The 25,960-nt window shown below is 39.7% G+C and overlaps 3 protein-coding genes across 3 annotated transcripts in view; 2 read left to right on the forward strand and 1 right to left on the reverse strand.

Moving 5' to 3' along the window:
- LOC134221082 (uncharacterized) overlaps positions 1-25,960 on the reverse strand; it is a 36,155-nt gene that overhangs the window by 4,926 nt on the left and 5,269 nt on the right. The gene's annotated exons all lie outside the window — the stretch shown is intronic.
- Positions 517-2,334, forward strand: LOC134221085 (uncharacterized). Its single transcript, XM_062700272.1, has 2 exons — positions 517-1,401; positions 1,468-2,334. The coding sequence occupies exons 1-2, from the start codon at positions 1,063-1,065 to the stop codon at positions 2,296-2,298; spliced, it is 1,170 nt and encodes a 389-aa protein (XP_062556256.1). The 5' UTR covers positions 517-1,062; the 3' UTR covers positions 2,299-2,334.
- LOC134221083 (zinc finger protein 19-like) overlaps positions 8,588-25,960 on the forward strand; it is a 59,033-nt gene continuing 41,660 nt past the window's right edge. Inside the window, exon 1 of the mRNA XM_062700269.1 lies at positions 8,588-9,204. Coding sequence (XP_062556253.1) covers positions 8,743-9,204 — 462 coding nt within the window. The 5' untranslated portion in view covers positions 8,588-8,742. The remainder of the gene's footprint in view (positions 9,205-25,960) is intronic.

Raw genomic sequence — 25,960 nt, forward strand, 5'->3', positions numbered from 1 at the left:
TTACTCTACTCGTTACCCTTCAAAGTAACCGCATATCAGTATCAGACAGTGTAAACGGTACTTGGTTTTCATCAAAGCAGGCAATGTCGATGGAACGTAAACTATAGTGTATTCTGTTCAGTTTCGTATACTGTGTGCAGTGATAATTATTCAGCAGTGTCGTACAAAATGTCTGGCCTAGAAATGCTAAGAATGGCATATGTTAATGAAAGTTCAGACAAGGAATTCCTGGGATTCGATCCTAATTATAAAAAAATGTGTACTTTTCGCAGCGTGAAATGGAAAAATATACACGCTTACAATCGTGCGTCAAGTTCTCATCAACGGTATCGGAGGAGTCGGATGCGTTCGCTGGGATAACTGTAAATAAAAACCCTTCGAGCTTACCATCACTGACAGCGGTCTACGATTCGGACGGCAGCTTTTATGAAGGTGACTCAGAGAGAGATCATACAAAGACCTCTAGAAAAGGACCAAAAAGAAATTCGAAGAACAGATGTTGAGACAAAACGCCGCTTAGCTCACACCGTTATTTTAGAGGATTGTGGTTGCCGCAAAGAGTGTGATAAGTTGGTCCCAAAGGATGACCGAATAGACATGAACAAAGCTTTTTGGGCTCTCAATTCTACGGGACGGAAAAGCTTTGTACGAGAAAGAGTTCAGCGCATAGCTGTGGAACGGCGCAGCTGCCATCGTTACACCGAAACCCAACCCAAAAAGAATCATTCATACAAATTCCGTATTCGCAAGACAGCAAGTGACGAATCGTGGACCGTTTGCCGAAAATTGTTTTTGAACACATTGGGTTACAATGAACATTGTGGGTAAGTTTTATTTTACAACTATATCATACTGGAACTGGATAAATCGATTTTTCATAATTACAGAAACATTGTGTACCGATTGGTTGATGATGGAGAAGACGAAGAAAATACAGCGCCAAAAGCTCCGAAACGAGGAAAATACGTACGCAGTACAGATAAGCGTCAATCAGTGAAGGAGCACATCAACAAGTATCATCCAACGATCTCTCATTATCGCCGTGAGCATGCTCCGAACAGAATGTACTTGCCGTCGGATTTGACTCAGAAGGAAATGCATCGAAATTATCAAGAAACAAATAATTCTAGAATCAGCTATCAGTTTTACGGCCGCGTAATGAAAAGCATGAATATTGGAATGGTTAAGCTCGGTCACGAAGAGTGCGAGTCATGCATTGAAGCAATCCAGCACCAGCAACTTTCTAAGCATACAGCTGAAATGGCCGGAATCGATTCATGTTCCATTTGTGAGAAGTATTTTGAACATCTCAGGTTAGCCAAAGCAGCTCGGACCGAGTACCGTGAGGATGGGGAATCTATTAAACCTGGACATGTGGTATTAGCAGTGGACCTGCAAAAGGCAAGTTTTATAGTTATATTTAAATAACGAATAAGTTTGTAAGTTAATTTTCTCATTTGATCCTAGGTTATCCAACTACCTCGTATGGAAGGACTTAAAACTATTGTATTCTCACAAAGATTGATAGCGTTCAATGAAACGTTTGCGCCGGTAGGAAAGTACACCCGTGCATTACCAGTAGTAGCTTGTGTCTGGAATGAGGCTATTCGTGGCCGATCATCTGCAGACCTGCTTGGGTGCTTTCACCGCGTTGTAACGAAATTCAGTAAAGTAGATAAGCTTGTCTTATGGTTGGATAACTGCGCGGCACAAAACAAGAATTGGAACCTTTTCCTACATTTAATCATTCTGCTGAATTCCAAAAACATTCAAATGAAGGAACTGGTTCTAAAATTTTTCGAATCAGGGCACACATTCATGGCGGCAGACAGCTTCCATGCTGCCGTTGAAGGTGCCATGCGACGACATCCGCCAATCACATATTCAGATTTCAAAGCTGTAGTTCAGGGAGCAAAACAAAAAGTTGAGGTGATGGATATGGTTCCCGAGCATTTTTTCACTGCCGCTTTTACAGTTTCTCAGTACGTACTAAACAAGCTCAGCCCGCGCCCATATATTGACAACATTAGGCAGGTGGTCATTAAGAAAGGCAGCTTAGAATTTTATTACAGCAACTCTGTGAATGGGGATGATTTGAAAAGCTGTAAAATATTCACAACTAAGCAAGAAAACATTATTTCTTCAGACGATTTTGACCTGGAACATCTCTTAAAGAAACAATGCAAGCCTCGAGGAATTGACGAGGGAAGAAAATCTGCTTTACTTGGTACAATATTACCAATGATAGATGAAGAAAAGCAGCAATTTTGGATCGACTTACCTACAATTGGAGATTAAATCTATGTTGATTATGCTGCAATTCGATTTGAATATGCCGAAAATGCATTCGATATCTTGTTATTATGTACCGATTTACATAAATCTGAATTATATACAATAATGTTATCACATGAAATATATATGCTTTGTTTGTTTTATTACAGTCATAATCATGATGGGACTGATATGCGATTACTTTTATAATGGGACAAACTGACTTGGTATTTTTTCACATATTTTTGGAACAAACTATATAATTTTCTAATACCACAGTGGAAAGCGATACACATTATAACGTTTTTTGAACTTAACTCAAAATCATCGAAAATGCAAATGGGACCGATATGCGATTCACGGCAGTGTTCTACCATGCTGATAAAAAAAAAATTCATCAAGCTGACGAAAAATTTAACGAAAAAAAAAACAATTTAAATGTAAATCCAAAACAATAAATAGCTTATTAATCTCATTTGTTACAAAAATGTTTTAAATTTAAAGCCTGTCCACGTTAAATTTCGGACACCCATCATTCTATGTGATTTTTTAAAAATTTTGCAGACCACTCAGAAGATCAATTTACTTGACAGCTGAATCTCCCCGCTTTGCGTGATGCTTTCACCATGTTTTCATTCTTGTCAAAATTGATAAAATGGCTAAAAATCAATTGGGTATTGTCTAAGTGTCCGAAATTTAACGTGGACAGGCTTTAGATGCATTTGAAATTTTAAACTCGCAAATCGAATAAAATCTAACTTGGTAACAGTTGGCAATAACTAATATTCTGACTAACTAATATCGCCGCTAATATTTAAACTCTCACTATGAAAGAAATGTTATTAACCATTATTAGTATAATAATTATAGTACATAGTTAGTATATAATTATACAATTATTGTTTGATGCGACCCCAGATTATGACGACCAATAAGTCAGATTTAAAAGCTGAAATGTTTTCCAATTTTTAATTTTTCAAATTTAGTGAAAACTATGCCTTTTCTGTTGATTGATTTTGAGTATTCGTAAAAAGCATTATTTAATGTCTCTTTTTAAAACTCAAACATTAATTTAATCAGTTCAATCAAAGCTAATTGCCTATTTCCGGGGATTAAACCACCCGACTTGGACGTTAATTTACAATGTTATGGAAACTCATATGTGAATATGTACGTTATGTGGAAGATATTGATTTGAAAAATGTATTGAAGGTAACCACTTTCCCTTCGATGGGACTCGAACCCATGACCCTACAGTATCAATATCTTCCACATAACGTACATATTCACATATGAGTTTCCATAACATTGTAAATTAACGTCCAAGTCGGGTGGTTTAATCCCCGGAAATAGGCAATTAACTTTGATTGAACTGAACCTGAGTTGCGTGCTCTTGCCTACGCAATGCGGTCGGGTCTGAGCTTGACGACCGACTGGCAAATGCTTACACAACCTCACTTGATCAGTACCGTTGCTGATGAAGAATGTGTATAGTAGAGTGGGGCGCAGTTGTATGGAAAAACGCAAACTTCGTCCGATCAAGTGAGATCAAGGTTTTCCTGAATCGTTTTGGGACCCCAATCAACTGTGCAAAATATGGGCTCGATTGATTTCAACCTCGCATGCCGCATCGCGTTTTAAATTTACATGGAGATTAGTATGGGAAAACGTACTTTTTTACATTTTTGCTCTTAGCGGCTTCAATTTATCATCAATCACGTGACTCAATACGTTAGCATATAGTCTGGAAGATGCCGAAAGACTTTGTCGAAGAAGGTACGTATCTGGAAGGTCTACAAAAAATGTTATTACGTTTCGAAAATTGATTGTTCAAACCATATGCAAGAAATCAACGTTTCTGCCAGCACTACCGGACAACCTATGGTTATCGAAGGGCAAAACCCATCTCCCTTCTTGTCGGATTTTTTTCTTTGTAAAATAATTCCGGATAGCTTACATTAGCTCTAAAGCCCTATAAGATTAATTATTTTGAAATAACACTCAGTTAAATTATTGGTCTGGATAGTACGGCAGTGCTGGCAGAATAAACGATTTTTGCATATGGTTTGAACACTCAATGTTCCAAGTGTTATAACTTTTTTCGTGGACATTCCAGCAACGTGCCTTCTTCAGCAAAGTTTTTCGGCATCCTTTGGGTTATACTTTAACACAATGTGCCATTTGGTTTACGATGAACTGAAACCTCTAGTAGTAGAAATGCAAAAATATACATTCTCCCATACTAATTTCCATACAAACTTCAAACGCGATGCGGAAAGCGAGGAAGCAACCAATCGGTGCCAAATTCTGCACAGTTGTTCAGGACCCAGAATGGCTTCGAAAAACCATTGATTTGAAAAAATGACCATGACGCCCCATTCTAGTGTATAGCCGCCAGACATTCTAAATACTCACGCTCCTCTAATGTGGACGTGTACAATACACATGTGGAAGTATTGGCTTGAGAAATGGATTGCGAGTGATTTGACTATGCGTCCAATTTGGGAATCTCGAGCTCGTTCAGTAGCCGCTAGGTTGCGAAGGCCGACGGAGGTCCTTCGTAGCTTAGTTGGTTAAAGCACCAGTCTAGCGTACTGTAGGGTCATGGGTTCGAGTCCCATCGAAGGAAAAGTGGTTACCTCCAATACATTTTTCAAATCAATATCTTCCACATAACGTACATATTCACATATGAGTTTCCATAACATTAATTTAATATTGTTCTTGACGCATTGCATATTCATCAGGAGAAAAATGAAAAACAAACTGTTTCCAGTCATCGGAGTATGAACGAAAGCGTGCGCGGTGCGCCTTTCGGCAAAGCACAGCCCGACACTACACTCTAACTTTCACTTACTCAGTGACTGAGTAAAATTGTATTGCCCTCTCTTTTTTTCCCACGGAAATTTTACTCAGTTTTCGTCAAAAGCAGGATTACTCATAGCTATGAGTAGTCCCGCTTTTGGCGGAAACTGAGTAAAATTTCCGTGAGAAGAAAAGAGAGGGCAATACAATTTTACTCAGTCACTGAGTAAGTGAAAGTTAGCGTGAAAGGTGCGTCGCGTCGTTGATTGTTCTCGCAGCGCGTCGAACGGGTTTGACTCCTGCGCGCATAGCAGAACATGCATCTAAACGTGCTTGCTTCGCATGCGAAAGAGGATGATGTGAGGAAACGGAGAAAGCTGGCAACGCTCACGCTGGTTCTCCGCGCGCGGAGAACGAGTGAGCATACCAAGGAGGAAATTATTTCAAAACATTTGTCATGGCGCAAAACTTTAAATTTGACTTCTGGCAGCGCTGCTGTTGGTTCTTCATTACGGACCGTACGACTGGCAAAAGCTTTCTATGTGATGGGTGTGGTGTGTCGGAGAAACACTTAGCTGCAATTTGACTGTACGTCAAGCATGTGGCGTTAACTTGATCTGCCTACGAAATATTTTGTCTCTTAGATGCTTAGATGTTAAAATCATTGGAAATATTACGTGAAACTTTGTTTAAAAAATTTACTGAATAAATTATTTGCCCTAACAATTAATTGCCAAGGCCCAAGACATTAATTTCCTACTTCTGACTTAAAAATGGTTACCTGTTCCATGAACAGGTAGAACTTATGGACGAGTCGCCTCTGGCTCCGACATAATCTGCTGAGCTGCTGTGCTCACCGCATTACAAATATCCTTGTCCCGGCACATCCTCTCAATGAGGTTGTCCGGGGTCAAATCCATGTCGCTGACAAGCAGCATGTCGTTTCGCTCAATATCGAATCGCAGGCATGCAAACATCACATGTTCCGCCGATTCCACCTTGCCTACGCATTCCGGAAACTCAGCAGATTCTGCGAACCTGAACCTATGCATAAACTTCTTGAATCAACCATGTTCAGACAACACCATGCTGGTCTGACCATGCTTTCTATTGACCCAACATGATACATATATCCGGAATTAGCCTGTGGGTCAAACGACCTTTGACTGCGGAATTTATCGCTCTTTGCCATTTGAGTAACAAGGCTGTTCTCTTGGCTCGTCGCACTTGCACCGAGTCCATTTCGATAAGGATACTCCTCACGGAATCCAAGTTTCAAAGTGCTCGTGTTTTCGGGGGCACACCACTCGATAGGAGGCGGCACACAACTGTCATTTTTGTTGATTTAGCTTTGCTGCGTCGCAGCATGCGTGAAAAAATAAAAATGACAGTTGTGCGTTGCCTTCGTATCGAGTAGTGTGCCCCTAAAATTGCACTTTGAAACTTGGATTCCGTAAGAAGTGACCTTTAAGCAATCTACATTCTCCTCTTTAAGTTCTCTTTAAGTTTTTCCAAAATATTCATTTAGAAATTATTTTTGGATTTTCATTTCGAGAATTCTTTGGAATTACCAACAGAAGCTTTTTTTATATCTTTATTAGGGAGACTTTCAGCCCAAGGCTGGCTCGTCTCGCAACAGAAGCTCTTTGGAATCCCCGAAGATTTTTTTTTTTTTTGGGAGTCTCAGCAATTCCTCGTCGGAATTTTCACAAGACATTGTTTCAAATTTCTACATGAAAATGTACGGAATATATATAATATTCTTCTTAATTGTAGAAGAATACGGCTGGTAGAATATGTATTTTAACGTTAGCTTTCTGAGTATAGAATAATAAGGACGATTAGTTAGTCATGGCAAACGTTAAAACAGGAAATTCTTCAGAATATCTTCGGGAGACTCTGAGAAGTTTTTCTTAACAGAATTTCCGCGGATTGTTCAAAATGTAGATAAAAAAAAATCTTTGGATTGCAACAAAAACCAAAATGGTCGTTTGGCCGAATTAGTCATCAGTCTAAAAATGTCGTTTGGCCGAAATGGTCGTTTGACAGAATTGGCCATTTGCCCGAAAATTTCGTTTCACCCAGCCAAATGTCAATTACTGAACGGATATTATGGTCAAAAATGTCCATCCGTTTGGCCAAATGACATTTACGGCGAATTGCCTTTTTGTCAAACGACTATTGAACGAAAGTTCGTAACCCTTTCAACTTTTTAAGTCGATACTAGCCTTTGAACCGAAAGTCGTCTAACCAAATCCAATTAAGCCGAACTGAACGTACATCCGAAACTGTTATCAGGTCGTAAATTGTTTGACTGGAAATGTAGTTTAGCCGAAAGCGACATATAGACAAAGACACATCCGGCCGAAAAAAAAACTTTATACCGAATAGATCATTTGACCGAAAATGCCGTTTGGCAATAATGATCATTTGGTAGAAAGAGCTTTTAGGCCCAAAAATGGCCTTCTGCAAAACATCCCTTTTGGCCAAATAGCATTTTCTACCAAATGACCCTATTTTACTAAGGGCCAATTTCTTCACCTCCGCTTAGTACTTAAACCAGGTTTAAACGTATGGGTAAGCACCGCTTAAGAGTTAAGCGAAGGTGAAGAAAACGGCCCTAAATAACCTATTCGACTTGCTGGCAAAATGATCAATTCAGCCAAACGACTCTTTTCGCCGAAAATGCTTTTCCTGCCTAAATGACCACTTACCAAATTGCATTTTTGGTCAAATGACTTATTCGGTCAAACGACTTTTTCGAGTGAATGGTATTTTCAGTCAAACAACCTGTTAGGACAAAAAACTGTTTCGGTCAAATTACCAGTTCGACCGAATGTTCCTGTCGGCCGTATGTCGCTTTCGGCCAAACTACATTTTCGGTCAAACCATTTTCGACCTGATAATAGTGTTACAATTGACCATCAGGTCCTAGTGAACTTTATAGCAGTTTTAGACTGCTTCTCTCATTTATTCTCTCCACTAAATCTATACCCCATACTCACTATTGCTTGGAAAGAATATATCAGTATCTATCTAGCATTCTACCTGTAAGCGCGTTCGATTATTGCTAGCGTAATCAGAAAATCCCTACGGTTGGTACATATGTCTCACAATCTGTAGACATGATAAGTATCACGGATCTACAGTGTACAAGATGCTGTTACATAAACGACAATAAAGCAATCGTATTGAGATTCTCACGTCCGAATGTGTGAGTGGCGATAAAAGGAAAACAAACACTCCTAGATGGTGCAACTCAGCAAAGATTGGGTAAAAATGAGTATATTTCCATATATTTTTTGACTCTTTTGAAATCATTGTGATGACCCGATCATTTTTGAGGTTATGAGCAGAAGGTAAACAAACATGTTTTTACACATGACGAATTGCACATTAGTGTGCGAGCGCTAAACGTCACTCATCTCTATATATACTCGAGGTGTAAAATAATCCGCGTGGTGAGCATGCGAGATTAGAGAAGCGGGATAATCGTTAACCCGGCGCGTGTATTGGCTGAGTTGGATGGTCAGTTTGTCCTTTGTGCGAAAGACAGTCGAATACAATTGAGAAACGTTTCTACCAATTGTAAAGTGCTCAGTATCAGCTTAAATCGAACAATAGACCAGTGCTGGTTGAGTGCATCGTGTGGACGACATCAAAATGGAAGCAGAATTAAAGGCCCAGATTGCGGCTTTGAAACAAGAGTTGGAATCCATGAAATTAAATTGTGCTGTGGGTGGCACTTCAACCGTTGCGAATATTTCTCGTCTGCCAGATATACATGAGCTTTGTGAATATGTCACCGGGTTTGATCCGAGTTCCCCAACATGTGCGTCGGCCGATGCATGGATAAAGTCCATTGAGGAAACCGGCAATTGTTACGGCTGGTCGAACGAACTAAAATTGCAATGTGCGCGAGTGAATCTAGCCGGTTGTGCAAAGCTATGGCTTGAAACCTGTCAGCATTTGGTGAAAACTTGGCTTGCTTTCAAGTCGGAAATTGTGAAAGGTTTTCCTACAAAGAAGAATCCGGTGTATTATCATAATCTGATGTCCGCCCGAAAATGGGAAACAGGAGAGGCCATGGAAGAATATGTATACGAAATGGCGGCTATGGCAAAGGTGGATTTACGGAAGATGTTACGGTGACATACATTATGAGTGGGCTGAAATCGTTTTTGCAAAAATCTGGACTTGCAATAAGCAAAACTGGAACAGTGCAAGAATTATTAGAGCAATTACGTTGGGTAGGAAATGTGGAGGCAGTGGCTGAGTGGCTCCGACTCCGAGCCGTAGGAGCACTGTGGGTACTACAGGTATTAATTCAAGAGTTTCCAAGGCTGTTGGGGAAGATGTGAACTGCTATCAATGCAACGAGGCGCGACATGTAGCCAGAAAATGCCCCAAAGTGATGCTCTAGAGAAGGGCATGTGAAGCGTGACTGTGAAGTGAATATGACAGGGCTGGTAGCGATGAATACCGTTCAAAATAGTGACTTTAGTGACCAACTATGACGAAAAAGTGACCAAATAGTGACTTTCTATTGAAGCATAAGTGACCAAATAGTGACTTTTGTATGAAGTTTTAAGCTGGGTATACACACTTAATTTTTTTCGCCGAGATCTCAGCATTTTTTGTTTATTTTCCCGAGGTGGGCACCGCCGAGTTTCAGCAAACATGATTTTTGCCGAGATCTCAGTAAAAGTGACGTTTTAGTTGCTAAGATACGGTAAATGTTTTGCCGAAAATCAGTAATAAACCAAATTTTATGCCGAAGTTTAGTTCTGAAATTTACTGAGCTACAGCGGTGCCCGATTTTGCCGAGCTCAAGAAAGAAAAAGTTAGTGTGTATAGCTACAAGTTGCATTAGAATTGTTACGGTTGTAATTCGAAGATTGCAAACTAATGTATTATTTTAAAATCCTTATCTATAACTATAATATAATGCTATCAGAAATCAATAAAAGGCAAAAGCAACATAAGCATGAGGATTACTGCTACTGGCCACGCTTAACTTTACTGTAAGAGAGGATGGAAGCAAGAAGCCAGTGACTGCGACACTTTCATAAGTACCAAGGAGTTGGATATTGACGATAGTATTCGTTGGATCAGCCAGAAGCTAGCAATGTGACCATGGTACCTCATATTAAGTAACACACCACGAGAAGGTATCTACTCGGCGTCACGTAAACGGGTAGTGAGTTACAAGTTGTGCCACAAAATTATGTTGATAATTACAACAACACTTGGTCGAGGTTCTTCCAAATCGCACCAAGCGTCAACCAACCTTTTTCCATTTTTCTTCCCAAGCTTTCGTTTAGTGGATTTACTTGACCGCAAATCGTATCGGACTCATAACTGAGGATATCCTACAACAATTAAACGTATGAATTGATATGAAATTATTCCCATTTTGTTTGTACGAAGAGAATATTATGAATCAGTCAAAAAACCGCTTGGTGCGGTTTGGCTGAAGCACGACAATTTGATGTTTAATATAGCCGGGGTTCTGCCAAATCGCACCAAGCGCCAACAAAAAATTAACAATTTTTCTGCCTAAGTTTTCGCTTAACAGATTTGATTGATCAAAAATCGTATTGGATATCCCTCTACCTCATAACTAAGGATATCCTACTATAAATGTGTGGATTAATTGATATGAAATGATTTCCGTTTTCCTATTACGATCAAAATATCACAAGTCAGACAAAAAGCCGCTTGGTGCGTTTTGGCAGAACCCCGACCATATGAGCTAAATTTTCTGTATAATAGAATAATATAAAATAATTTAATTGATTCCTAGTCGGTGAACTATTTGAATGATTTGTTTGAGAAACTGCATCTATCCATTTTGCACAATTTTGAGAACACAACAAAAAACTGTTCTTGAACAAATTAGCATCGAATCTTTCGACTTCGTTGATACAGATCAATAGCTTTAGGCAAAACTCAACTCCCTGGGGCACTTCCAGTGCGAAAACTGTAAGCAGTACTCCATAATTGCTCTTCAAAGTGCGTGCACATTTGTAGTTTCTCAAACAAACGAAATTTTTATATAAAAATCTCCTTTTTGGCCAAAAATGTTACATATGAAGTTTCTCAATCAAACGGTTCATTTGGACTCACAAAGCTTATAAATCTTTGTTAGCACCATTTGTTTGAAAAATATACAGTAGGTACATAATTAAAATAATGAAAAAACTTTAAAAATACATTTTGATTTGTTATTAAACTATAGTTTGATTTGAGATTTGAATTTGAGAGGTGAGATTTTGAACTCGACGTGGCATTCTGATGAACATTTTGAAAATCCAATAAAACCATGGTCTTTTATTAGAAATCCAGAATTTTTAATAAACTATAATTTCAAAATGGCAGACTTTAGTATCAAAGTTAATAAAAAATGGTAAGGCCGCTAGAAAAAATTAAAAACAATTATGTCTCCCCTCCCCTCGGATTTTATTGCCTAAAAATAATATTTTGAGGAGGCTTCAAAATAAAATTCGCATAATTTCGACGATTTTCAGAACATTCTTTAACAAATCTTTTTTTTATTTTGTTTCTTTTTAATATTTATTTTTTCATGATACCCCCCTCGATTTTTCGGAGACGAGTAGGACATGATTTTAATTAAATATTTGTAACGGCCTAATTCCGAGTTAAAAAAATTCAAATCTAATTCGTTTTTGTTTTATTTTAGATTTAAAAAATCCGACAAATTTATTTTCCTCGGTGTCTATTTTTAATTGTTAATATTTCTGAAATAATTTCAATAAAAAAGGCGGATTTAACTATCATAAACGGATTTAACAATCATAATGTACTTTCTGTAAGCGCCATCTCCCGTCATGTGCAACGACCAACAAGGGAATTTGCTGACAGATAAAACTGAAGTGGCTGCCAGGTGGAAGCAACACTTCGAGACTTTGTTGAATGGAGGAAGTTACGGTGCATCGGTGAACAGAATAAATATTAGCGACGATGGACAAGCTGTGGAGTCACCTACACTAGATGAGGTTAAAAAAGCTGTCAAAGAGCTGAAAAACAATAAGGCTGTGGGGAAGGATCAGCTCCCGGCTGAACTTCTCAAACATGGCAGTGAGCAGCTTTATGAAGTTCTGCGCCATATTATGTCGAAAATATGGACGAGAAAAGAGACGAGGAAATGCCTGCTAGCTGGTTAGACGGCCTCATTTGCCCTCTCTTTAAGAAAGGGCACAGACTGGAGTGCGCCAATTACCGAGGAATAACCCTCCTTAATTCGGCGTACAAAATTATGTTCCGTATTCTGTTCAACAGATTGAGACCGCTTGAAGAGTCCTTCGTCGGCGAATACCAAGCAGGTTTTCGTGAGGGGCGATCAACGACGGATCAAATGTTTACCCTGAGACAAATCCTTGATAAATTTCGGGAGTACAATTTGCAGACACATCATCTGTTTATTGATTTCAAGGCGGCGTGCGATTCAGTGAAACGGAATGAATTATGGCAAATTATGTTTGATCATGGTTTTCCGGCGAAACTGATACGGCTGATTCGTATAACGTTGGACGGATCGAAATCAAGTGTAAGGGTTGCGGATGAAATATCGACGTCATTTGTTACCTTAGATGGATTAAAGCAGGGTGATGCACTCTCGAACCTACTGTTCAATATAGCGCTCGAGGGAGCGATTAGGAGAGCTGGTGTGCAAAGAAGCGGTACCATTATCACAAAATCACATATGCTCCTGAGATTTGCGGACGATATCGATATTTTCGGAATTGATCGCCGTGCCGTGGAAGAGGCTTTTGCGCCTTTTAAGAGGGAGACAGCGAGGATTGGACTCACGATCAATACCAGCAAAACGAAGTACATGGTCGCTGGCAATCAACGTGGGTTCATTAGTGGTGGTGGTAGCCAAATAGTGCTGGATGGTGAAAAATTTGAAGTGGTAGAAGAATTTGTGTATCTTGGAACATTAGTGACGTGCGATAATGATGTGACCCGCGAGGTGAAAAGGCAAATAGGGATTATTACGGACTTCGTAACCAGCTTAAGTCCCGTAGTCTGCAAACGAAAACAAAACTCGCGCTGTATACTACTCTGATTCTTCCGGTGGCTTTAACGCTTATTACCAGGGTATTAACGCTTATTACCAGACGTGGTTCTGGTTCCAATAATTCTCAATTCTGTTCTCTATACCCAAGGTCAGTCTTTCGCATTTTGACAAATCCCATTTGTGGAGAAAAAGATCATTTGACATGAATCGGAAATAACCTCTCGATTTTCACAACATACTTGAAACTTCATTGGTGCATGTTTCCCAAATTTAATATATTGCTATTCACATTTGATTTGGTTGACAATAATAGTAAGTACAAATGATTTTAATTTTGAAATTTTTTACAATAGGCAATGCAAAAATAGTGACTTTAGTGACCATTTTCCGAAAAATAGTGACTTTAGTGACTTTTATATGCAAATAGTGACTTTTTAGTGACTAGACTCAAAATAGTGACCAAGTCACTAAAAAGTGACTCACTACCAGGGCTGATATGAGCTCCAGACGGGACGTGAAAAGGGAAGGTGGTGCTAGTGGCACCAGTTTTATGCGAATGGTGGATAGGAAGAGCTTATTCCACAAAACGGTTAGATTGGCTGGAAAAAAGTTTGAAGCTCATGTCGATTCTGGAGCTGATCGTTCTACGATTTGGGAGAAGTTCAAGCATCAAGTTGGAAAAATTTCTTCCTGTCATTTTCTGCTGCAAGGATTTGGAAAAGGAGATAAAGTGAAAGTTACAGAAATGGTGACGACTAAAATGCAGGTGGATGAAGTTCAGTTGGAGATTTCGCTAGCGGTCGTGCCAGAATGGGCGCAAGACTGCCCGGTCATCATTGGTAAGGACTTTATTGGGCGTGATAACATAGTGATGGTGAAAAGAAGAAATGAAGTCAATTTTGAAAGAGATGAAGAGATGGTCAACGGAGTGGATTCTGGCAGTTCGACAGAGGATGAAATTGCCAACATCAACAAAATCGATTGGTCGGGAAGCAACGAAATCAATCGAGAGCTCGTGAATAGTAAGGGAAGTGAAGAGAGTACTCGGAAGTTAATGTCAGTGATCCAGAAATATCGTGGCTGTTTTGCAATGGATCTGAAAGAAATGGGGAAGGCTAAGTACACGGAAATGAAAATTCAGCTGAACGATAGTGAACCAGTGTTTGCCGAGACGAATGGAGTACGCTAGGGAGTCAGCACTGGCAGAAATTACCAATGAGTTATTGGAGGCTGGAATTATCCAGGAGACGGAGTCTCCCTACAATAGTAGAGTAGTGTTAGTGCCCAAAAAAATAAACAGTTTCGAATGGCAGTAGATTTCCGGTTGTTAAATGCAAAAACTGTGAAGGATAGGTTTCCTATGTCTGACGTTGAAACGTGCTTGAATAAACTCACCGGCGCAAAAGTGTTCATATCGGTGGATCTCTATAGTGGATACTACCAGATCCCTTTGGACGAGCGTAGTCAAAACTATACCGCATGCAGCACGAACGAAGGCCATTATCGGTTCGTAAGAATGCCTTTTGGATTGGCAAACGGATTGGGGTGAATTGCAATCTCATTCATTCGCCCAAATTAAAGGGGCACTGACGACGCGACCACTGTTAGTGTTATATGATCCATCAGCAGATCATACGAATGCATCAAGTTCCGGTTTCGCTGGAATACTGCAGATGGTTAGAGTTATTCTGGTTCCCTAAAATAAGGAAATATGTAAAATCGTTCATAGCTGCCTGTCCAAAATGTACATTCTACAAAGGGAAAGTTGGGAGAAAGGAAGGGCTTCAACACCCGATCCCTAAGACGCCGAGACCATTCCACATGATTCATCTAGACCATCTGGGACCATTCCAACGTTCATCGAAGGGAAATGAACACCTTCTTGTGCATATTTGCGGTTTCTCAAAATTCGTCATCATTAGAGCAGTAAAGTCAACACAGACAGGACCGGTACTCAACATACTGGAAGAAGTAGCGGCGGTATTTGAACAGCCGGCACGTTTGATCACAGATAGAGGGACAGCCTTCACGTCAAATGCATTCAAAAGCTACTGTCGAGAACATGGACTGGAACATACGAAGATCGCCGTAGGTACACCTCGAGGGAACGGTCAGGTAGAACGGAGCAATAAGACAATCTTAACAGCACTGCGCAGTATGGTAGACACTGACAACCGAAAATGGGACAATAAAGTCAAACAAATTCAGTGGTCAATCAACAATGCTCCTAATTCGACTACCGGAGTAACGCCATCATCGCTAGTTCTGTCCTCCAAGCCGCGGGATTACACGTTCAATGAACTAATTGTCACTTTACATGATGAAGCTGAGCACATTATACCGAATGCAGAGGAAATTCGAGTCAAAGCAGCAAGCGCAATTGAGCAGAAGCAGATAAACCAAAAGAAGTATTTCGACCAACAAAGAAGGGAGGCGAACCAGTACAAAGTAGACGACCTGGTATTAGTGAAGAAGGATCAATATGCATCAGGGGGCAGCCGAAAGTTAGAGCCCCGTTATAAGGGTCCTTTCATAGTAACGAGGGTACTGAACAACGATCGTTATCAAATCGAAGATGTGCCTGGCTTTGATCGTGCAGAAAGAACGTTTCAAACAGTGTACTCAGCAGATCGAATGAAGCGCTGGTGTTCTCTCGCCGACCTGGACGAGATGGATGTCGCAGCTGAGATAGAAGAAGAAGAAGCGGAGCAATGATTACGCCCGAGTGAATTAGCTTAAAGTTGAATTTATATATTTCGCCAATTATGATGGGGACATCTTAACGTTCTGGGTGACCGAACTGTTACAATTGACCATCAGGTCCTAGTGAACTTTATAGCAGTTTTAGACTGCTTCTCTCATTTGAATCATTTGTTTGAGAAACTGCATAAGTCCATTTTACACTATTTCGAAAAAAAAAAACTGTTTTTGAGCAAACTTGCACCGAATCTTTCGATTTCTTCGATACAGATCAATAGTTTTTGGTAAAACTCAACACCCTGGGGCACTTTCAGTGCAAAAAATGTAAGCAGTACTCCACAATTGCTCTTCAAAGTACGTGGACATATGTAGTTTCTCAAACAAACGAAAAATTCTTCATACATTTCCGAACAAAAATTTTTTTTTCGTATTTTTTGCCAGGATACGTATTTTTGGACGAGGATTCAGAATATATGAAAATCTCATTTTGGCCAAAAATGTCACATATGCAGTTTCTCAAACAAACGGTTCATTTATTCTCTCCACTAAATCTATACCCCATACTCACTATTGCTTGGATACTCACTATTGCTTGGAAAGAATATATCAGTATCTATCTAGCATTCTACCTGTAAGCGCGTTCGGTTATTGCTAGCGTAATACGAAAATCCCTACGGTTGGTACATATGTCTCACAAGAGTTTCAGATAAACGTTCAGTTTGGCTCGGCTTAATGGAGTTTGGCTAGATGAATTTTGACCTAAAGGCCAGTATCAGCTTAAACAGTTGAGAGGTTACGGAATTTCGTTAAATTTTTCCTGAATAATGCAAAATTTCCATAAACTATTGAGGATTTTCCACAAAACAAAATTGAATTAGCACTTCTTTAAAAGCGTTAAAATGTTTATTGAAAAATTTTATCAAATTTATTGCTTTTTTGTTTTTTAATGAAAATTTTCTTATTTTTTATTGTTCTTTATTGATTTTTTCGTGGACATTTTTTATTTTTAGGGAAAAAATATTTATTTTGTGAATTTGATAATATTGATTTATTTATGGAAATTTTGTGTTTTCTCAATGGAGCATTTTGATCTCTTTTTTGGAAAATTCTTCTTTTATAATTGCAATTTTTGCTTTAAAAAGTGTTAATTTATTTGTGTTTTGTGGAAAATTCTTAATTGTTCCTGTAAATTTTGCATTATTTATGGAAATTTGATTTTGATGCTTATCATCCGTTCAGTAATTGACATTTGGCAGAATGGCAACTGAAATTTTAGGCCAAACGGCATTTTCGATCTAATGACTTTTTCGGACGAACGATCGTTTCGGCCAGACGACCTGTTAGGGCAAATGGCCTTTTCGGTAGTCTGTCGCTTCCGGTCAATGGAATTTCCCAAGAACTTTTTATGAAAATACATAGAATTTTCTGTAGAAATCCAAGAAAAAATCTTTTTAAAATCGGAAGCGTTTCCCGATGAAAAAAATCCTATCTTTTCTGTGTGTGTGTAAGATGATCAAACGTTAGCAAGCTTTATTTAATGACAAAAGTTTGAAAGAAGTACCCTGTGGTGTTTGGCGTTTGTACGTTTGAAACCATATTATAGGGGAACGGTACGATGCTTCATTTCATAGCTCCTATTTCCATTCCATCAAAAACAAAGCAATGGAAATGAATTTGATTTGTTTCTAGTTTTTGTGCGTGTTAGCAAAAAGAAGCGACGAGATTGGTGCTGTATTTCTTTGTTTTGCGATGAGATGAATACAGCAACGGCTTAAAACTCACCCGAAATCCTTTTGGAACTACGTAAACGAGCAGCGTAAGGAAGTAGGTCTCCCATCGTCCATGGTCTACAATGGAGACATGGCTTCAACTCAACAAGAGATTTGTAACCTATTCTCGGCCAAGTTTGCTAGCGTGTTTGTCAATGAGCGCCTCTCCAATGACTCCATAACCAGCGCAGCGGGTAATGTACCCTTAACGAATCAAACGCTAAACGCTGTCGATGCAAGTACAGATGCCATAGCGAGAGCAGCCACGCGGCTAAAAACGTCGTACAAATCGGGACCTGACGGTGTTCCGTCGGTTTTCCTAAAAACGAACATTTCCTGCCTTCTGGACCCACTTCATCGAATCTTCCAGCTCTCCCTCTCTAATGGTGTATTTCCGTCCTGCTGGAAGACAGCTGAAATGTTTCCTGTGTACAAAAAGGGAAGCAAGCGCGATATAAATAATTATCGAGGAATCACGTCGCTATGCGCTGTATCGAAGTTGTTTGAGCTGGTCGTCATGGATTCTCTAAATGGTCACTGTAAACATTATATCAGTACCGATCAACATGGCTTTATGGAAAAACGTTCTACATGTACGAATCTACTGTGTCTTACATCATACGTTACAGACAGTATGCTTGCTTGTAATCAAACAGATGTAATTTATACGGATCTAACTGCAGCATTTGATAAGTTGAACCACAGCATTGCGATCGCCAAGCTTGACAGATTGGGAATTGGAGGCAGCCTACTTGCATGGTTTGGTTCGTACCTTACTGAGCGCTAGCTGACAGTTGCTCTAGGCGATTGTCGCTCGGAAAGCTTCTTTGCGATGTCTGGCATACCGCAGGGTAGTCATCTGGGACCGTTGATATTCCTTCTCTACTTCAACGACGTGCATCTAGTTCTAAAAGGACCGCGATTATCATTTGCAGATGATCTTAAAATGTTTTTGCGCATATGCTCAATAGCCGATTGTCACTTACTACAAGACCAGATCGATGCTTTCGCTCATTGGTGCGATCTAAATCGACTTGTAGTTAACCCGAAAAAGTGCTCGATCATAACTTTTTCTAGGAAGAAACAACCGATTACCTTCAACTACTGCCTGTTCGGAACGACTATTGAAAGAGTGCACTGTGTGAAAGATCTCGGTGTTCTATTGGACTCCAAACTGACATACTCGGATCACATTTCATATGTTGTTGATAGAGCATCCAGGTCTCTTGGATTTGTGATCAAAGTGACAAAGACTTTCACAGACATCTACTGTTTGAAAACACTGTATTGCTCTCTCGTGCGATCTACGTTAGAATACTGCTCTGCGGTCTGGAGTCCAAACTATAATAATGGTGTCGAACGCATCGAATCCGTTCAACGTCGATTTATACGGTACGCACTCCGCAACCTTCCCTGGAGAGATCCGCTACGACTTCCTCGCTACGAGAGCCGTTGTCAGCTGATCAGCTTAGAACCTCTGTGTATCCGAAGGGATGTATGCAGAGCATTAACCGTCGCCGATATTTTGCAAGGAAGAATAGATTGTGACACTCTTCTGCGGCAAATAAACATCAACGCACAACCCCGACAACTGCGGAGTAACCTAATGCTAAGACTTCCTTTTCGTCGCACAAACTATGGGCTGCGTAGTGCTCTCCATGGTTTGCAGCGTGTCTTCAATAGAGTGGCGTCGGTGTTTGATTTCCACTTGACACGAGATGTCCTCCGCCGGTTCTTCACATCATTTTTTACCGACCAGAACAATTGACGCACATAGACTATAGTTAATGTATTTGTGATTGTATTGTATTTTAATCCTTGACAATGTTTTTAATGTAGTGATGTGATATTGTATTTATATATATATTTTAAACCATCATTGGGGCTGTATCAAGTCTGTTGATGTAATAAATAATAATAATAATATGTTCAGTGTGATGGAAAACTGAACAGTTCCCCTACCACTTAATTTTGTAGTCCAACAAGACCGAAAATGTCGAGGAAGCATTTTCCATCTGCTTTTAAGGTGACTTGGGGAGGCACTACACACCGTGTTATTTTTCCTATCTTTTGACTCTTTCTAGCATTGCCATCTCGTAATTTTGGAGCGACGTATTTCGGTTTTCAGTTGTTTGATGTAACTGTAAATATCAGCATGTAGATTGCGAGTAAAGCCATGTCCATTTAGAATCCGGAATCATTTATTGTATTGCAGCGGCACGGAAAGTGACCGCTGCAAGAATTCTTTTACAGCGGTTTGTCTACCTAGGCGCCCACTTGCTATGGTATAAATTTCACGAAGTTTCGTGCAGCGTGTCAAAAATTATTCCAGATGGAAGCCGAAAGGAGAGAAAAAAATCTGCACACCCACGTTGATAATCCTGCTCATCGACGATGGAACCTACGTCAAAATGGATTTCGGACAGCTTCCTAGCCAAAAATTCTACATTGTGACGGCACGAGGAGTAGTTCTTGCGAAGTTTAAGTTTGTTTTGTGGACAAACTTGCAAAAAAACGGATGATTATGGCAAGGGATATGCAACTGTGGGGAAAAGACCAAAATGTTTGTGACGAATAAGACAATGGACTCGAAGCTGTACAAGGAGGAATGTCTCAAAAATCCACGGTCGACCTTCCATAAAGCCTATAAAGGTCCCGTGAAGTTTTGGCCAGATTTGGCGAGTTGCCACTACTGCAGGGAAGTCATCCAGTGGTACCGGGATAATAAAGAAGATTTCATCGATAAAAACATAAATCCACGCAACTGCCCACACCTCCGGCCCATCGAGACATTTTGGGCAATAATGAAGCGGAAGCTTAGGAAAAGTTTAAAAAGTGGAAAAACAGCTCGGGACGCGACTCAGATGACCAAAATGTGGAACAAATGTGCCAAGGAAGTTGACTCCGGAGGTGTGCATCTTTTGATGAGAGGAATAAAGAAGAAGGTGCGAATTTTCACTAGAAACAAGAAGAAATTATTTGTATCAATAATTTTTCCTTCAAGTACAGTGAATTACTCTTGTTTTGATGTATTAACCTTCTTTGTACGTCAATCCGTTACCGAGATACAGATGATTTTATTATTCCGGATTCTAAATGGACATAGTTTTAAGCACGCGACGGTGATACTTTTTCAAAATCATGTTTGTTGTAGAAAAAAAAATTAAGCATTCAATGATGAAATGATGACGACTTGATGATTGTTTGTGCTTTCCGTGTCACCTTAAATCTCAAACAAAGTTTCTTTTGATTTTAAAGTCGAAAAAACCTGACGCGTTTTGGATGATTAGCTTCATAGTTTTTTGAAAGGATATCGAATATCCATTCTTCATTTTTGGACCCAATTAATCTAGATTAAGAAAGTCAGTTGAAACTTAACAGGAACATTCAGCGGATATTCCGAATATTTTTCTGTACAAATTTGGAGCAACTTCCCGTGAAAATTCTGAAAAGATTCTCGTGTAAAATCCGACCAATATTCCGCTGAAATTCAAAACAACTTTGCTTGGGAAATCCAAAGAGTTCCTCTGGGTAATTCTAAAGAATTATCGAAACTTCAAAGTAGTTCTAGTGGAAAATCTGAAAATAATTTTCAAATAAATATACTCTAGAAAAACTAAAAAAAATATCTGGGGAAGTTGGTCAGACTTTTCTGGCAAAATTCTAAAATGTCATGAAAATATCCTAAATGATCAATTCTGCCGAACGACACTTTCGGCTGAATATCCATTTAGGCCAAATGGCGCTTTCTGAACAACGACCATTTCTGCCAAAGGGCATATTCGGCCAATTGCTTTTTTTTCAGCCAAAGCAACTGTTCGACCAAATGACATTTACGGCCAAATAACTTTATGCCAGATATATAGTCTTCTACCACATCAATTATTCGGTCAAACGACATATTCGGTCAAACAACTTTTAGCCTTGTGTTTTTTGGCGAAATGGCTTTCTGCCGAACGACTTTTTTCCGTTTGAAAATTCCATTTCAACGAAAAATTATCTGGATTTCAACGAGATATCCTCAGCAATATCCACAGACTTTTTTTTCTAAGTTTTTACGGACAGTTTTTTTTTCGAAATTTCAACAAGAAATTGCTTGGAATTTACAAGAAAAATCAATGATTTTTTGAAATAGTTCCAATTCCAAACAATTCGAAACATTCATTCAAATGGAGTTGCAACGTAATGTTGTAGGGATCAATCAGAAAATTCTACGGAAATTCCACTGAATCTTTGGAATTTCCACTGAAAATTTTGCGGACTTCATGGAAAATTGGAATGGAAATGGAAAAAACGGCGTGGAAAATTATAGATCAGCGGCGTGACAAATTTAGAGAAGGCGGCGCGCCGATGCAAAAATATCGGCGGCGGCGTGCCAAAAACTGTCGGCGGCGCACACCTCTACTCATGATTTCCTGATTCAATGGCTGCTCAGCGGCGTGACAAATTTAGAGAAGGCGGCGCGCCGATGCAAAAATATCGACGGCGGCGTGCCAAAAACTGTCGGCGGCGCACACTTCTACTCCTGATTTCCTGATTCAATGGCTGCTGCTCTGTCATCACCGTTACTTTGACATAATATTATGTAAATAACAAAGAAAATTTTGGATGTGCTTCGTCGCATACCCCATAGGTTTTTTTTACTAACGCTATTTATATAATATTGTCTATGCGAGTCATCGCTGGAACATCGCTGGACCGTCGCGTCGCTCAACCAGCGAGCGCTTTCCAGTTTGGTGCTCCAGCGACGCATTTAATTTGCCTGCGTCGCTGGAGCACTTACTGGAAAGGGTCGCCAGCGACCAGCGACGTTTCAGTCGAGCGACATAGTTGACACAAGTTCATACATGTTCTTGATTTTATCTGCATCGACAATGTCTCCAGCACGCGTCTCCAGTTCTTCAACGAAGGATCGTTTCACCGTGACATTTTCCAGTCGGCGTGTGTTGAATCCGAATCGTCGTCCAACTCTCTCCTCCTGCCGACGAATCCGCGCAATGCGCAGGCATATTTCGCCGATGAGGAGATGATGATCAGACGCGATATCGGCACTATGTTTATTCCGTACATCAGGCGGATGCAGATGTGGTCGATTTGATTTTCTATAAAGCCATGGCCCCGTCACGGACGGGAGAACCACGTGACCTTGTGAACCGGTTCATGAGGGGAGAGCGATCCCCCGATCACCATGTCTTTATTACTACAGAATTTTGCGAACAGATCTCCGTTTTCGCTCATTTCTCCAAGACCATGGCGTCCCATAATGTGCTCATGGTTCGAGTTGTCGAATCCGATCTTCGCATTGAAGTCGCTCATACAGATCTTGATATCACCCTTCGAAATTCTATCTACGACGGCAATGAGTTGGCTGTAGAAGTTCTCTTTGTCTTGCAGATCGGCAGCACCGGTTGGCGCATAGCATGGGATTATAGCTAAGGTTTCAGACTCGGACCCGGACCCGGACCCCTAAATCTGGCAATGATTATCCTTTCACTTAGGGGTGATCGGGGCAATATGGGCCACCTAAAAAAATCGTTCCGAAAAGCGCTGAAAAACTCAAAAAAAAACACCGTTCAAATGTAGTTGACTTATACTAGAGAATTTTACCTTTCATATTACGTCGATGAATGACGAAAAATGCGTTTGGAAATTGTTGGAATGCACTTTTGAAAATGTATTGATTTCTATGTGTGTTTCCGACTATACGGGGCAATATGAGCCACCATTTGGGGCAGTATGGGCCACCCTTCCAAAACCTTTATTTAGGCGAAAAAAGTATCGTAATATGGAATAATATGATATTCCTACAACAGTTGTGAGTATTCCATACCAAATAAAATGAAAAAAAAAACTGCACAACAGCGGACTGAACTGATTTGCCACTCATCACCGTTTGAACAGCCACATTTCAATTGGTCAATGCTCATTTTTTCTGTTTCTATCGCAGTAATGCGCTGTTGTAATTTTTCCATAATGAATCTTACATATATGATAATATTTTTGTATTTGACTACTGAAATTTGAACTTGTTCGCATTTTAAGGCATGATATCTGGTTCTATGCAGGTATGCCCATATTGCCCAATAGAGACTGGTTTTGGGGAAAAAAAGTTTTATGATAAATTCAGATTTGTATCAATATTAATATGTGTGAAAAATATTCAATTTTAATATATCTTTTGATTGTGGTGTATTTTTGACGTGTATTTTAATCAGTTTTGTGTCAAAACCTTATTTATAAACTTGAAATCTTATAATAATTTTGCTTATGCAGCGAAAATTTACATTTTCAAGTGTATTTTCATGTTTGAATTGAATTTTAATGCGGTTTTCACGTTGATGCATATGTGGAGCATCCTCTTAAAGATCATATAACTTTTACATGATAAAACTTGTCAATAAGCTCAAAATGAGGGTGGCTCATATTGCCCCGTATGTTTATATTGCCCCTACTGCCCCTATAGGTTCCCACTTCATAAGCGCAGAGTGTGTCTGGACGCTTAGTAGGAAGCCCGCGATGCCGGAGAGCGTGTTCATCTCGTAAACCAGAGTATAGCAGAACTTGTCCCGACGGCGTTCTGTGTTCTCCAAAGTTTGGCCAACGGACTTCACTCAGTCCCAGGATCTCAAGCTTCATGCGGCGTGCCTCATTGGCAAGTTGAGCCAATTTACCCTGCTGGGCTAGGGTTAAAACGTTCCATGTTCCTATTCGTGTCCGTTGTTTCGCGTTAAGAGTCGTGTGCCGTAAAATCAGTCCGTTTTCTTTCATTATCGGATTCTCGAACAAATTATTGTTTCGGGAACAATAGGTTGTTGGGCCAAGATTACCTATCCACCGGGATGGTATCTTAGGTATAGCTTTCCGGGAATAGCATTTCATACTCAGCCGATGGATGCCAGAACAGACGCTGTTGGAGCCGCACCTCCATGGTGAACAAACGCTCGATCAGTCGGGTCAACACTAGGACTAGACTAATGCGCTTTGAGCGGCACACGGTCGCTGCGATAGGGTCTGCTTGTGGACAAATGCAGCTTTTTATAGAAGTTCAGTAGAGCCCACTGTCGAACCCCACCACATCCTAGGCAGGCCCCACAGGACGCACCCGCTCACTCTAGCTGATGTCAGAAGGACAGCAGTGCCCAGGCTACACTACCAGCTAAGTACGCAACCCTTAGCTGGCGGTCAATTGTCATCGGAAGACCCGTGGAAGCGTGAGTATTGGAACTTGTGAGGACCAGAGCTATGTTAGGTGCTCCTTCCCGGATGTCAACTTACCATTTCATAGACCAGGTCACAATTAGGATCCTCAATTTTAACACTCGAGGACTCCCACCGTAGTAAAAAGTACAAAAACCAGATAGATCTAACTGTCAGAGTACTATGCAGGAACACGAGCAAACGAACACTAATAAATTATTAATGCACCCGCACAAAACAGAATAAAGCGGGATAGAGCGAACCTTCGCAGACATAAACAGACGAAGACAATGACTATGCTTGTTTAAATGTTTTATACCTATTTTGTATTATCCCTTGACACCATCCTTTAATGTTCACTTTTTTTTTGAAATACTCTACCGTGATGTGCCCTAATTTCGCGCGCGCCCTAACTTCGCGCATTATAAAATCATTTATTTTTTTCAATTTTTAGGTACCAGTCAAAATTGAAAAATCTGGAGGATTACAAAATATCATTGTTGTTGAATGTTTTTCACGAAAAAAATTGAAAAACAAACTTGGTTTAGTACACCAAATAAAATTATTTCAATTTGATCCTCCCATCGACCGCCATATTTGCTTGTGCTTAGCACAGCGACGAAGAACATGACCCAAGTAAACAAATGATTTTACTGTACAAAACTGGCTACTTTTTGGAAATATTTGTATCCATTATGCTCTGTTGGATATGTTTATTCGTCATTACTATTGAAAAGTGTAAAATTTTATGGATTTTGTGTTTATTTAGACTTTCGCTTTGTGAGCGAAATTAGGTATATGAGAGTAATTATGGTGCCTAATTTCGTTTATTGTTGTTGCGTAGTTTCATTTGCAACATTCTAATGAAACAAAAGCAATATAATACACAGGACAATTTTACACTGAATAGAACCCGAAAAGTTCATTCCCATACGCTTTTTTTTCTAATTTTCAGGCGGATAACCACCGACATGTTGACTTGAAAAATCTTATAGATCAGTGCCTGCAATAGCTATTAAATCCGATGTGTACAATGATGCTAGAATGTGCGATGTGTAAAATAATGCTAAACTTAAGATATGTAAAACTACAGCAGCTTTTTCGATAATGTAAATAATATTGAAAATGTCTTGAATAAAACACATATTTGAAGATGTCCTATGTAAGAGAT

Source organism: Armigeres subalbatus, chromosome 3, assembly GCF_024139115.2.
Source record: "Armigeres subalbatus isolate Guangzhou_Male chromosome 3, GZ_Asu_2, whole genome shotgun sequence".
Taxonomy (NCBI): domain Eukaryota; kingdom Metazoa; phylum Arthropoda; class Insecta; order Diptera; family Culicidae; genus Armigeres; species Armigeres subalbatus.

Excerpts from the sequence above, each read along its gene's own strand:
- LOC134221085 (XM_062700272.1), top strand. The coding sequence starts at position 1,063 with ATGTACTTGCCGTCGGATTTGACTCAGAAGGAAATGCATCGAAATTAT. Across the intron at positions 1,402-1,467 it reads TAGCAGTGGACCTGCAAAAG|GTTATCCAACTACCTCGTAT; the intron begins GCAAGTTTTATA and ends ATTTGATCCTAG.